This window comes from Orbicella franksi, chromosome 10 (genome assembly GCF_964199315.1).
Source record: "Orbicella franksi chromosome 10, jaOrbFran1.1, whole genome shotgun sequence".
Taxonomy (NCBI): Eukaryota; Metazoa; Cnidaria; class Anthozoa; order Scleractinia; family Merulinidae; genus Orbicella; species Orbicella franksi.
Genome location: NC_138154.1, coordinates 20,937,082 through 20,952,522, shown reverse-complemented (window position 1 = coordinate 20,952,522; position 15,441 = coordinate 20,937,082). Strand labels below are relative to the sequence as shown.

Here is a 15,441-nt window from a genome sequence, read left to right as displayed (position 1 = left end):
GTGTGGAAACCATGGGGATTTCTGATAATAGATACGAAAACTATTGATGTAGATACTTTGAGAGGCTGGTAATGAAATGATATGCGTTTTAATGTTCTTGAATAAGATAAGATAAGATAAGATAAGATAAGGTAAGATAAGATAAGGTAAGATAAAGATAAGAACTTTATTAACGTGTCGAAGTCGCTAGCATACAATGCATACTAATTGGGGACACCTAACTACGATTACTTATTGAATATTGCGTTGGACGTCAGTTCTCTTTCAGACAGCTTTTTGCTTCGAACGCTAATTTCGAAGTATTTATCGCTTATTTAATGAATATCCTGGGAAGACGCAGAGTTGAGCGACAACTGTGACTACGACTGAAAATAAATATTCGCATAGACTTAAACTCTAAGTCGGTAGCAGCTTACCTTATGAGGTTCTAAGGTGCAAATGATAAATGAAAGCTTCACTAAACTACATACTAAGCGAAATAAATGTATGCCATATTCAATCAAACCTCCAGCTCCAACATTTATTCGTATACACTGACAGTACATGGTTAATGTTGGCTTACATAATTATGTATTCATAGCTGTTTTCTTTTCTGAAGCGAGCTTCATGAACCACGACAACGTCGACAACGAAAAAAGTATTACATGTTTAATAGAGATGCACTCTTCAGATATATGTATAGTAAGCGTTTAATTCCAAAGACAGAGGTGAAAAATCTATCGTTGTGGGTTTTTGCTCAATATAGATCGTCCAATATAGATCGTTTGCAACTGACGTGATGGCCGCCATGTTGGATGATCATTAGCAAAAATGTCTAATCACCTTTATTGTTTCAGTCGTATGATATGTCCACCAGGTTCTTTGTCATTTGAATATCTCAGGAATGATTGCAAACCACCTATAGGCCTTGTTCTCAAGTTGATTCCTCCGAAGTGATTTTTACCAGTGTTATCCAGCGCGTTGCCTAGGTGTTTTCTCGGACGATCACGATGCGTGCAACGCCGCCTTGGTGATAGTGATATTCGCGTCACAAGACCAGCTCTTTTTAGACCCTTCTGGGACTGCGGAAGGTGGGAGTGATCTTAAAAAAAAAAAATCACGTAAGAGAGACTTTAACTTGTAAATATGGGCTTAAAGGACCCTACTCAACCTTCGCCATTTTCGGTGCCATCGAAATTATTGATTTTGGTCGGTGAAACGAGATCTCATTGCTTTACTGTAAGTTGTGTTCCTGAAAGTATGTCACAATTATCTTTAATACTAGTTCCACAGTGATTTCTTTCGTTTCGAAATGCTCGAATAAAATATAATAGCCAAACTCTCGCATGTAAACAACTCGGTGTGGCTGACCAGGGCCCTTTAACTCTCTTATAATCCATCCAAAAATAGTCAAGGCACTAAGACATTTATGATCAATAACGTGACAGACAAACAAAAACTGACATAAATTTGTGACTTACCTTTAAATAGCTAATAAGCCGCCTACACTGCAGGACCTTCCCTTCAATGCTATGTCCACGATGGCAGGAATAATAAAAAATACTATCTGCAAAACTTAACGTACTGGTATTTTAAGCCTTCGTTTGAGGAAGCGTTGCCTCGATTGAGCAAAAATTCAGGTAAGATCAGGGCCCATTTCGTCCCCTCTGTCGTACAGACTGGAGCTGCATCTGCCGATATTCCGAGGATCTTGGCGCTTCCTTTTCCTCTCTCTTTTCTTCCACCGTCTTTAATTGCTTCCTTCAGCAAAATAGCAGCTGATATTTTACAAGGGACATATGACGCTGATTTACAAACAAGGCCGAAAATAGCCTGAAACGTCAGTCATCTCCCGCACTCAGCTTAATCCCCGCGGGAGAGACGCCCGAAGTTTGAGGTTATAATTCCTTCCGGTGACGTCACTTACTGTTTCTAACATGTAGAGTAATTCCTGATTGGTTTTCAGTTTGTGCAGGATATATAAAAGTTCTCATTGGCTGAATAAAGTAAAGGCTGTCATATTACTTGTGGGTGTTATAAATCTTTTAGTACTACTGCTCTGCTGTAGATGCTATTAAATATTATTATTTCTCTCCCCTTTCCCTGACCTGTTTCCTTAGGTTAACATTTTCAGTGAAAGATAAAAGTAACGAAGACTTCTCTAAGCCGAATGATTTGCTATTTAGCTAAACAAAATAGTATTAAAAAATAAGTGCTGTTCCACAGTTCCATTGTTTATTTCCAGCAGTTGTAGGTGTAATAACTTCGGCCCTAATTAGCTTTCAGTGCGTTCTTTTAAATATTTTTCCTTCGCTTTTAATGAACGGATTTCCTAGAACAATACGTCATTTGACAGCTGAAAGCAATAACATTTCTATAAATGGAACGAGAAACGACTCTGTGTTTCATTGTGGGAGGAAAGAATTGAAAAATTCGCACCGCGTTCTTGGACTGTTGAGAATAAACAGCTCACTCTGCTTCAGCCGGTTTCCAGCAATTCAAGGTTTGAAGTTTAAAATGACATGGTTTTTATGGCAGTTTCTTTATGTCATCTTGTATTAGCAATCAAGAGCAACACTATATGTTAACGGAGGAAGTCTTTACGCCGTGTTGCTGCGTCGATAGCTGGCATTAATGAAAAAATGCAGATGTCTGTTCAATCGATCAATCAATCAATCAATCAATCAATCAATCAATCAGTCAATCAATCAATCAATTTCGGCGAGGACCTAAGAACTCGTTCAAAATACGAACGTGTATAAATGAGAACTATAGTAATTACAGGTAATAATATTATTCTATTCTAGCTAATAATGTTATTCTATTTTAAACACAACTTAATAGATATATAAAAATTAGCAATAAACGCATAACACATAATTTGCTAAGCCCTACAAAAAAGAAAAAAAGGTAAAAAACTATAAGATAGCTAAAAACGTGACAGAGAAGCTATAAGGCAAGCTCTAAAAGGCTTCAATCTTGCAATTTTCTTATGATGTCGTCTTCATCATTTGAAAGACGTACCTGAGAGGGCAAACTGTTCCATAACTTAGTTAATAACGAAGAGAAAGAGTTCCTTTAAAATTTAAGATTAAAATTAGGTAATTCCAACGTCGAGCCCTCTCCTCTTAGTCCGTAAGATGTATGCCTATATTTATAAGGGTTTGCAAAATACAAATTTATTAAAAATTGTCATTAATTAGAGCATGACATAACTGGACAGAACAATTAGGAACTTTAAGATATGGTACGGCTAGGCTGTGGTACGGCGGCAAATAGTGAAGATGACTTCTGGTGACGTCATGACGCGCGTTCCGGTACGGGTTTCCCTCCGTAGCCTGGTTTCACGTAATCTTCATTTACGTGAATATAAGCCTTCTGTTTCTTTCGCATTTTAACGCTTTTTTCACTGTTTAAACAGCCTAGTTCGAAGATATAGTACTCAATCATAGAAATCCGTTCGAAAATAATTGTTTCTTTTCCTTTGTAATTTGTGCAGAAATTTGAAATTCAGGCCTGAACGGGGGAGATAGCTTGATGGCTCAGTTGGTAGAGCACTGCACCGGTATCGCAAAAGTCATGGGTTTGAATCCCGTTCAGGCCTGAATTTTTTTCAGGCTTGAATTTCACAATTACTTAAGTTGTGTGATTCCACCGCCTACCCTCCCGTGCCCTCATTGCCCTCGCAAATTCTATGCAAGGATTGGCCCGCTGAGCCACCTCCGAGGCCATCAAAGAAGACGAGACCGTACTGTTAGAAGCGGCCGCCAACGACGACGACGATAGCTAGTGGCTTGGATCGCAGGTGCATGCGTCCTACGACGAAAGCCGACGTCGCGCAATATAGCGGCAAACTCCAGCTAATCGGTCGACCGAGGCATGCAGGCATGGTTTCCAGTGTACGTATTTGATATTGGACATCCACGTTATAGTCAACTGACACCAGTCAAATATAGGTATCCGCTAACCAGTATCACTTAACCATATCGCGTGCTCAGGCTTAGAGCTCTTAGAGGTCACCTGCTTTTTTAAAGTTAACCGCTGACCAGGAACTGGTTTTTCGATTGGACTGCAGGCTCAAGCCAGGTTAATTTATTTATTTAGGCTTTGCTAAATCTATATATATTATCAATTGCAGTATCAAGTGCAATATGAAGTGCTGTGTGACCTACACCATGAATTGTAGTGTCGACTGGATTCTAAATCTCAGGAAACTGCAGTATGAAGTGTAGTATGTACTAAAGTAGGTATTGCTATCAAGACAAAGATCAAACCTTTCAAATCCAAACTTATTCGGGTGTTATTGTATGGTTGTGAAACCTGAAGAAAAACCCAAACGGACGAGAAAAAGCTGGACGTGTTCTTACTTTAGAGCCCTTGTCGGATAAAGCCTGATTAAGCTTTGTAGCTTTTCGGTGGCTTTTTTCTGTTTATATTGCTTACCCTGCAGTCTTGAGTTTGCAATATCACAATACCCAAAGCATAACCAGTGAAAAAAAATTTTACACAAGAACAATTAATACTTCGGTTAACTTTTAATCCCGGGTTAGTGTTAACCGGCTTTCGGACAACGCGGCCCTGAGCAGAGGCAGCATCGGTTGCCAGAAGACGGGTTGGCCTAGAGGCAGAGAGCCTAGAGGGCCAATACTCTACAAGGAGAACCGGCAAATGATGATGTATTGCTGCCCTGTATGAAGCATGGTATCAAGGGCATTATGAAGTTCAGTATCTACTGGAGTATTACGTACTGTATCAGTGTCGACTGCAGTATCAGCACAGTCTGAACTGCACTTTCACTGAAGTGCAGTATCTGAACGTTTAATAAAAACTTCGTCAAAAAGACTTAACGACAAACATCATTATTGTTTGCCGTTTTGTGGATCAATACATTTGAATAGCCCATGACTCAATAAAATTACATTAATCTGTATAAAGATTTTACTTTTAACAGGCTACAATGAAAAAAAGGATCTAAAGAAATAAAAATAACTGTCCAAGTCGCACGTTTATATTTTAATTCCAAACGGCAAGTGCATTGTCAAACAGTCACGTGATTAGCGTTAAGTCACAATTTACACCTTAGAAAGTGTGCGCATGAGAGCAAAAGCTACCGTTACGAAAAATATCGAAAGGGAGGCCACAGTCTAAAGATTTAAATTAAACGATATGACAAAAGCCCTAAAAATACTCTTTTGGATTGAGTCAAATCGAGGATGAAAACCACTTATTTTCTACTGTTTCAAATACTCGTATCTCTAACCAGCTATTCAAATCCATCAAAACCAAAAAAATAATAAAAAATCATCTAGTAAGCAGTTGATAATCTCTTCCACTGGAATATTTTTTATTTGATCATACTTTAGCACAGATTTACATGACGAATCAGCGTCATCTCAGAATTGTGTGACATCTATGGTTTTATTTTCCTTTATTGGTGCCTTCATTGATTAGTGTTTGTTGCTACTAGGCTACTCTCTCTGGAACCTAAGCGTTGAAAAATTGGCAGAGTATACTCCTTTGACGCGAGATCTCTATACATATTTATAATATGTAATGTCAAATTAGTGCATTTTTATTGGTTCTTATTTCTGATCAATTACTGGACAGATGCATAGGTGACGTCTTTATTACGTTACGACGTTTCTTTATTACATAAAACAAATAGATTCCACGTTTCTGTATGTCTGTCCAGTAACTGATCACAGAAGACGTCAAAATGTGGTAAGAAAATTATCGACACACTCGCTATCGCCCCCGTGTGTCGCTTTTTGTTCTAATACCACATTTTGAAGTCATCCGTGATCAGCTACTGAACAGACGCACGGCAGCATACAATCTATTTAATTTGTTGAATAATTTCTCAGTGGAGAAATTGTCGTAATGCAGAATCTTGATGTGAATGTTTCGGTGAGACCGAAAGGCCCACGCCGAGCGGAACACTTGCATGCTTGAGACCAGAAAGATCATCCCACGCTTCTCTAATGAAGAGTCTAGTGGAAGTTTGCTTGGCAATGGTGTTTCACAGCTGGCATCAGTTAAGCGTAATTGTTGCACAACACCTTTCGTCTTAGTGTCTCTTTGCTCCCTGCTTCCTTTTTCCTTCGCACAAATTTCTTTGAAGAAATGTCGTTAAATATGAAGCCGACCAAATTGCTTTTGGCGACGCGGCGTCTTCCTTGAGTCAAAAAAAATAATCGCAATGCGAACACTTTAGCATTTTTAATTCCAGCTCGAAATTTTGGGATTTCATTAGCACTTTAATTGTTTCAATGTGCCACCAAATTAAGAAAGTTGTCAACTCGGTATAGAAAAAAATAAATAAATAAATAAAATAAAATAAAATAGATTAAAATAAGCAGAGTTGTATTTGTTTCTAAGACCTACAGCGATAATTATAATTGATACTCTGTTTGTTGACTTGTCCGTATTTTTTGCCCTGCAAGAAGACCAAGAGATTCTCCCACACTCGGTAAAACGTCTTGAGCAGGTTATAAGAATTGTACTTGACTGTTTTGCCAGACGCTGAGATTAAAAAGTACCATTTTTTTAGAGCAAGGCCTCAGCACAAATGAAATAAATAATATGAAACAAAAATAAGCAAACAGTAGAACCAGTTGAAAGTTGTGTAAGGATAAGAATTGCCCTCTCAGGGTTTTCTTGCTAGAGATTGCGCAAATTAAAATTGCTCAAGGAAGGACTTGATTCAAATGAGAATATTTTGGGCCTTACTATTCACAGACCCCAGGTGGGATGAAGAGAGGATTCCTGCCTTATTTTGCGCTAGAATAATGGTCGAACCTAGGAACCCTCGTTGAAAGAGATAGGCTTACTGTGACCTGTTTGGCCAGTCAGTCTTACAACATATTGAGGTTAAAGCGCCACATCCAGGAAAAAGATAGCCCTCACAGTTAGTTGCCTTAAAATCCGTTTCGTCGTGTTTCAAGTCCGACTGAAAAAATAGGGATACAAAGAACATGTTTTAGCCGCAGTCTTGCATAAGACCATTCATTACGCGAGCATACAGAATGTGATTTTTTGCCAGTTCCGGAGGTATTCCAAAGAATGGCTGTATTGCGGCTTGTTTTAGTAAGGTGGTTGAATGAGAACTTTAACTCCTTCGAAGAAAGTGATTCAAGTGGAGGGAATGTTCAGACTTATTTGTTTCTGGTGTACACTGAAATTGGCCGACACATTCTTTTTTCGGTGGAGTACAACTCGCTTTAACGCCCGACGGAAATCTTTCTTAGCTAATGTGCACAGGATCGGGTTTAAAATCGGTGGAGTAAAACCAAGAAATAATAGCAAACGCTGAGCCCAAAGTGGCATTGGAGACTGTTCTGAAGTGTTCATGTAGTCATCAATCATCGCCACGAAGTAGGGCAACCAACAACCGGCGAAAATCACTATTGTGATCAACAAAACACTTCGTCCGCGCCACTCATGAAGTAACGATCGAGAAGGTTGCTGCAGATTCTTGCTGGCTTGACGATCAGTTTTGTTACTTTTACAAGAAATTTGAAAAATACGTCCATAAATATAACACATTAACAACAAAGGTACTGCAAAAAACAAGACAATACAAGCTATGCTATACTTTCTGTTTAAGTCTTCTGTTATTTCCTCATATTCGCTGAAAGCAATTTCATAAAATAAGTACCAAGACAATTGAATAACAGAAGATAATAAAGAAAATAGCCAAACAACAATAGTGGCGACGATTGCTCGCTGTTTGGTTACGAGAGAGTGGTATTGCATACCGTGAACTATAAAAATGTAACGATCACAGTTGATGAGCAGAACATGGCAAACTGAAGAGATGGCGGTGAACCGAATAAAAATGGCCGAAGACACACAGACGTTAATTAGGTCCCTCACCAAGCAAATGACAAGAAGAGGAATTCCCACCAGACCTGCCATGAGATCTGAAAGCGCCAGTGAAGCAAGAAACATGTTGGTGATTGTTCTCAGTGATTCCTTTTTGTGGATCAAGAAGATTACGAGGCCATTAACTACAATAATCAGCAGGCACATGAAGGACAAAGTTACTATCAACGGCACGGGAAGGAACTCTGTTTGGTCAGGATCTGTTTTGCTGCTTGAATTATTTTCTCGGTAACTTGAATTTGACAAAATGGATGATGAGTTAAACAGGCGAGGCATGTTGAATCTTCGCACAGTTTCTTCTGATTCCACAATATTATGTCCTTGTTTAAACGAAAGGTGGATAATTGTAAGGTGTAATCGGACCCAGTACAACAATAACATTGACGGACGTAAGCGAAAACAAGTGAGAGCGTCTGAGCAAAGAAGCAAAATTAACATTTCTCATAAAAAGCTTTACGCCTTCGAGCTGTTGGGAGATATTGAAAAAAAATCAAGAGAGGCTTCATCAACTTTAATTGGCATTCTGCTGTGAAAATGCTTTCTGTCCCATGATTGAAGCGATGTTTTTTTTGTTTTTTTTTTCATTCCGTATAGAAAAAATGTTTGTAATTTTTATTTGACTTTAAATTTTGTTTCTCTAACCAATATGTTTTAAAATAACAACAACTGTATGAAAAATGAAAATTAAAAACTGAAAACGCCGGAAACTGTTTTATTTCAAAACAATAAATCAGTCTTGCGTGAAAATTAATAAAAAATATTGTTACAAATATCGAACAAGCTGCTATTTTGGAGAACATTGAAGCGAGCGAAATTGACGGATGACCGTTGATAATTATAACGAAAATCTAACCTGGATTATTCATTGTTTATTCAAGATACAAAAACAACTTAACAAAATATATCCGGCTTAGAGAATAACATATGTTAACAAGATTTTTTCATAAAACAGTTCCTTATGAAACAGGACTGTGCAAATTGAAAGTAAGTAAACAAAAAAAAAATGACTTGAAATTTTGTAAGCGAGGAGTTCAGCTTTCTCTGACAAGCAAGCTGTTCAGAGAAAATGGGCTCCGATATATAAGTTTGCTTGATGGCTATTCTTTCTTTTGACTTCTGAACATTCACTTCGTTAGATGCAGCCATTTTCCATTTATAGAACACCAGGCTTCATTTGGGGAAATTAACAAAAAGAAAAAAAACCTTTTCCCTCGAATTCATACTTGTGCAGAATAAAACGTTAAAAACATCGTGTTGTCTTATTGTGCATGCTTTTCATAACCAGATGATTAGTATGACATTGTCTAGGTTAGTGGGTACGTTAGATACCATCACCCACATTCATATATCCTTTTAAATCGCATATAATGAGTGACAAGCTGAGTTTATGTTTGTGGAAATGGAACGGTGTTTGTGAAGATGAACTATATGAGCCGGCTTTTGACAGAAAATAATGACTGCGTGATGCTCATTCGAAAAATCTATCAGGGAATTCCTAGATCAGCTTCAGTAAGACATTTTAATTTGAAGGCGACGTACTTTTCTACAGTAGAAATACCGTTAGGAATATATCTTTTAAACTTAAAACAAATTTACTAAAGGCAGACAAACTTTTGGAGATGAGATGTAACGAACGAATAGTCGTAAATACTACTGGCTATTTAAAGTGAAGCTTGAAAGATTGTTAAACGTTCTTTACTCCTGGGAAAGGTTTCCCGGACACTGATCTAAACACTCAAATCAGGCTCAATCTTTAAGAGTGCCCCGATACCTGCGGGATAACGGTGTAGAATATTATTTCAAGATCAAAGTATCATTTACCGGCAAAGGTCTCTATTGACATCATTGCCTTTATTGTTGTCGCAAAATGCATACGTAATAAAGGGAAATCAAAGAGATCGGCGCATATTGGGATGGCCAAATTGGCAAGGGCAGTAGAAAGGACGGACTACGTGAAGCCGGCTGGGCGTAGGTTCAACTGGAATATCTTGCAGCCTGTAGCTTGATTGACCATTTGTACACTTTCTCAAAGACGAAGAATACCTTGCACTAGTGCCTGCGAAAAACGCATATTGATATTTATATAGGTGTAAAGTCTTCATCGGCAGGCTTAATAAACAGTTGAGAGAATCTGTGTTGTTGTGGCATGTTGTACGATTTCGCCCCCGTTTAAATTCTAAGGACGTAGTCAGCTAGGATTTTTTACATTCACTTATTCTAGGCTTAATTTTGAAAAAGAAAAAAATAGTCACTGTAGTGTGATCTTTCTAGTATTCTTTTTAATTAGGAATATTGACTACAAGCATGATATCTTTCAAATATAAACTTAATATTTCGAACAAAATCAATTTCCGCCATGAGATAAACCTGTCCCAGAGGGCAGCTTACACTTACCAGCAGTTGCAAGACCCCACAAAAACCCCTTTACATGTTTCCTGACGCCTAGACTTCTGTAGTGTATTTCAGCCTCACTTGTTACTCTGTTGCACCTAACTATAACCAAATGCATGTATGAAACGTTCCCTTTTTAATTCAGACAGAAAGGAAAGCACTTTAGCTGTTTGTTATTTTTCAAGTCCGCAATTATGGTTGAAGGAATTGTTTCACAGAAATCTTGACGATTCCTTTTCAGCCACTCTCTATTTCACAAACACAAAAGTTCAATGGCCAACTTTTCAATCGGTGTTATGCCACCGTACTGTTTCTGCAAGAATTGAATACGTAGAGAACATAGAGTCGAGTATAAATACGTTGAATAATTGCGAGGAATATTATTAAACTTTGTACTCAGTACTACTGTAGCTATTCATATTTATGATTCCTTGATATAATTGATATTTATTGTTGTACAGGCTGCTATGAGGTATCTGGCGACTGTACTTTCGCTGGAAATGTTTAGGTTTTTGAAAATCAGCCTCTTTGTTTTGTTCCCACGTTTTTGTAGAGGCTTCCTACGCCTTTCCAAAAATATCACGTAAAACCACGTAAATTTCTTTCCGTAGATTCTTAAAAACATTTCTAAATATCACGCATTTTTTTTCTAAATATCTCGAAAAACCTTTTAAATATTTCTTATTTTTGTTTTAAACTGAAATAAACCGATTTTGAAAAAATTAGGCTCAAGATTTTCAACCGTTTCTTGCAGTTGTAGGAGTTAAGGTAGAAGATTCAGGCACTTCGATGTTACCATGCCATGGAGCATCCGCCATTTTGGAAAATTGTTACTTTAGCGCGTAATAATATAGAGAACATTTTTTGAGTTGAAATCGCTGAACTGGATCGTTTCTGGCATAGAACTGAGTATTGTTTTTAAGAAAATAGCGAGGAAAAAACAGGGTTAAGCTACGAAAATTTCTAAGCATCCCAACATTTTCTAGATATTTTGGAAACTTCTAAATATACCCCAAAATGTTTAAAAATTGAGTAAATGTAGTCAGGAGATGACATAATCGATGAAAGTGCCGTTTTTTGTCACTGACTTGTACATTTTAGCAAAATAAAATAAAAAATATATATACAAGTCAGTGACAAAAAACGGCACTTTTATCGATTATGCCAAAAAATATCCGTATTTGTGGAAAGGCCTAATTCTTTCTTTGAACACGCTTGATAAATAACCAGGTGATAAATCAATAATTTTCAATTAAAGGAAGTTTATAATAAATTTTTTCTCATATTACAGGAACTTTTAGACATATTCGTTCGTGGTGTACCTCAAAATTGGCGAACGAATTCTTCCTTTTCCACTGGAATACTATTTGCTTTAACGCACGACGGAAATCTATCTTAGCTAATGTGCACAGGATCGGATTTAATACAGAAGGAAGAAAGCCAAGAAAAATTAGCAAACGTTGCGCCCAAAGTGACATGGAAGACTGCTCTGAAGTGTTCATGTGGTCATCGAGCATCGCCACGAAAAATGGCAACCAGCAGCAAGAGAAGATAACCATTGTGATCAACAAAACACTGCGTCCTCGCCATTCATGACGTAACGATCGAGAAGGCCGCTGAAAAGTGTTGCTAAGTCCACGATCTCTTTCGATACGTTTAAAAGAAATGTAAAAAATACTTCCATAAATGTAACACATTGTTATTAAAGGAACAGTAAAGAATAACACGATGCAAGCAAGACTGTACCTCTTGTTGTGATCTTCTGTTACATCTTCATATTCAGTAAGGGCAATGCCATGAAAAATGTACCAAGACAACTGAACAAGGGAAGATGCCAGAGAAAGCAGCCACACAAAAATAACGGCAGCGATCGCTCGCCGTTTGGTTGCAACAGAATGGTACTTCATGTAGTGAACTATAAAAATATAACGATCACAGGCGACGAGCAGAACATGGCAGACTGAAGAGATGGCGGTGAATCGAATGAAAATGGCCGAAGACACGCAAACTTTCATGACATCTTTCACCGAGCAGATGACAAGAAGAGGAATTCCCACCAGACCTGCCATGAGATCTGAAAGCGCCAGTGAAGCAAGAAACATGTTGGTGATTGTTCTCAGCGATTTCTTTTTGTGGATCAAGAAGATTACGAGGCCATTAACTGCAACAATCAGCAGGCACACGAAGGACAAAGTTACGACCAACGACACAGGAAGGAACTCTGTTTGTTCAAGATCTGCTTTACTGCTTGAATTATTTCCTCGCTGACTTGTGTTGGAACGACAGGATGATGTATCAAGTAACTGGCGCATTTTCATAGTTTTCTGGATTTTCCAAGGTATTTTTCCCTGTTTTTGCAAGAAGCGGATGTTCAATACAGCTGATCAAACGATAGTGGCCACGGCAAGAAGTCAAATTACCATTTGTCATAAAACGGTCCGCCATTAGCAGGTGGTAGAATATATTCAAAAATGCAAGAGCGTTTTGATTAAATTAAATGACATCCTGCTTTGGACATATGTTCTGCTTGACGATGCACGATCGGTGTTTTTCATGACGTGGTAATGATGTTTTGCAGTTTCCTTGAGTGGACCCGATTTGCTTGTGCAACCAATGTTAAGGAGGAACAATTCTATGAAAACAATATAATATTGGACGCGGAGATTTGTTTTTTCTTTATCAAAACCCGCACTGAAAGACTGTTACGCAAAACATTATTAAAACGATTACTTTCAGAGGATATTAGATGCAAATGTCAACCTAACGCGAACAAACAAATTGTTAACTTCTAAGTAAATCGTATTTATGTGCATTAAAAGAAAAGAAGAAAATAAAAAACAAAAAACAAAAACCGCCAGTAAAATATGCGCTCCTCAAGTTTCCTCGCTACATTATGTTTTACGTTACTGAACTCGGCACCATTAAAAGAAAAAGTTTATTTAGAGGAAGTCGACTTTTCTTCTCGAGAAAGTTTCATGTGATGTAAACAATGAAAGTTGTTATTTATAATTAACATGTCCGTGTCAATAAAAAGACCTTTCAGAACATTGGCATCGTTTATTTGTTGTATTTTCCCGTTGAGAACACAGCCAAAAAAAAACACTACTTTGAAAGAAATTTTTTTTTTTTGCAAATAGCCCCATTAAATTTGCTATTGTTTTCTCTTTTAGCCGTTATCTGGGAAAGTGTTGAGCAATTTTAAAATAAAAAAAAAGATTGACATCTTGTGTAGTTGCGCTACTTCGTACGCGAGATTAAATTTCCGGTAAGTTAGCAAATGTTTTCCCTTCGCTGATGATGGTTTGAAAAAGCTGCACGCACATCTTGAATGACTTAAATTCATTGATCTTAGAGCTGAAAATAGGGTTGAAGATTTTGCAAAGCAGCTAAATCAATTTAAAGGCGCGGGTTAGTGCAATCATAAACCACTATCGTCAAACGAGGAGTCTTCCTCTACACCGCCTTTTCAAGCGTGGCGCCGAAAGAACTTACATCAGCCTTCGTTTTGTATTACTGCGCCTTTCAATAACATGCGGACTCTAAAATTGAAAGCTCAACCGACAAATGCGGTTTTCGCTACCGTCAATCAAGTGTTCGGCGGCTCTTCCCAGCTTCCGACTACTGCCGAACGCAATGGAATCAAATCGTTGAGCACAGTTCAGACAACGAAAAAGTGCTCGGCAGTAGTCGGAAGTTGGGAGGAGCAGCCGAAAATTTGATTGACGGTAGCGAAAAACGCATTTGTCGGTCGAGCTTTGAATTATAGAGTCCGCATGCTATTGAAAGGCGCAGTACTGATGAGTTTTGTGTGTCGTGGACATTTTCCCTGTTTTGTCGTGAGCTCAGCTTTCGCATTTCGTTTTATGGGTAAGTCTATTTTCACTGTGTTTCATATTTATGATTTATTTCATTTATTGACCTTTTCATAATCATGGGTAATGTATGAAAACCGTAAGAACTGAGTACTTTACATGCTACTGATGTCGGAGGGTAGAGGTTGCTTTCCATATAATCGCTTGAAAAGGTTTCGTGATCGTTGAAGATCGTATGGAAACAACTCCTCGGCGATCGACCAATTGTTGCGACAACGACCGCTGAGTTAGACCTCAGTTCCATTCCAGTGATCGTAGCGACCGTTCGGATTTTATGAAAACCATTTCGCAGAGACAGTAGCGATCGTTGGAAATAAAAATATATCAGTATGCATCGGTTTTGATCCAGGTCCTCTCGGGATTTTTTTTTCTTATAATGTAGCGATTGTGGTGATTATATAGAAACTGGTAAGCGTACGGATCACTTTTTTTGTAGCGATCGCAACGATCATATCCGGAAACCATCATTAAACCGTTCCACTCACTCAGCGACACCCATGAAAAACGTTTGTTAACAATTCATTACTCTACCTACTACGGACAAATATGATCAACGTAAAAGAGTTTAGTTTGTTTTTCTGCGATGTTGAAAAACGTTTCGTTTTCCCAGCGTGATACATGACGAAAAAGATTGTCAGCCAGCTAAAAATAATTTCAACAAATATGATCAACGTATGGGAGTTTTGTTTGTTTTTTATTGCGATGGTGAAAAAAGGTTTTCCTTTTTCCTAGCGTGATGACAAGGAAGATTTCCAGCCAGCTAAATCAACTTTTACGATAAAAAATATATAGGAACAGGTCCATCGGGTGCCCCTGCTCATTCGGTGAACCAAGTACCTGTCTTAAGTTTCAGTGCATAGAGGATGACAGATAATTCGAGTATGATAATTGTGTCAGAATATTCAAACAACAAATGACATAACTAAGTCGGAAAAATGTAGTGATATCTTGGAAGGAACTGAACCATGACCATACTAAAATGTGCGAAACAAAAAGTAATACCCATAAAAAAGGCAAAGTTCTCGGCTGGATTTTAGTACTTCGTTCAGTTGAGAGAAAGTGCCAGGCTATTCATATGATATGCCTCTTTGTATTGGAGAAGATTCCAATTGCAGTCGCAGTCTTCTACTGTTGTGTTGTTTTGGACGGATTTTGTGAAATATTCTTTGTTACAAGCTGAATATAATCTTTGTCAGAATTTTAAGTATCCGGTAGATTACCCAAATTGCGTATAAATGTTCTACTAAATGATCTATCCTGTACATAAGGGAAAAAACCTCGCAACTTCTAAAAAGCACTCAAGAAAACGACTAAA

At 37.9% G+C, this 15,441-nt stretch overlaps 2 protein-coding genes across 2 annotated transcripts; both read right to left on the bottom strand.

Moving 5' to 3' along the window:
• Nucleotides 1-6,641: 6,641 nt before the first annotated feature.
• On the bottom strand, nucleotides 6,642-8,361 carry LOC145500660 (beta-2 adrenergic receptor-like). The gene has a single exon (XM_081480187.1). The coding sequence runs from the start codon at nucleotides 8,299-8,301 to the stop codon at nucleotides 7,111-7,113; it is 1,191 nt and encodes a 396-aa protein (XP_081336313.1). The 5' UTR covers nucleotides 8,302-8,361; the 3' UTR covers nucleotides 6,642-7,110.
• A 3,110-nt stretch (nucleotides 8,362-11,471) lies between these two features.
• Nucleotides 11,472-12,941, bottom strand: LOC145500594 (beta-2 adrenergic receptor-like). The gene has a single exon (XM_081480116.1). The coding sequence runs from the start codon at nucleotides 12,570-12,572 to the stop codon at nucleotides 11,535-11,537; it is 1,038 nt and encodes a 345-aa protein (XP_081336242.1). The 5' UTR covers nucleotides 12,573-12,941; the 3' UTR covers nucleotides 11,472-11,534.
• Nucleotides 12,942-15,441: the final 2,500 nt, after the last annotated feature.

What these genes read in the sequence shown, in the direction of transcription:
- LOC145500660 (XM_081480187.1), bottom strand. Translation starts at nt 8,301, where the DNA reads ATGTTAATTTTGCTTCTTTGCTCAGACGCTCTCACTTGTTTTCGCTTA.
- LOC145500594 (XM_081480116.1), bottom strand. Translation starts at nt 12,572, where the DNA reads ATGAAAATGCGCCAGTTACTTGATACATCATCCTGTCGTTCCAACACA.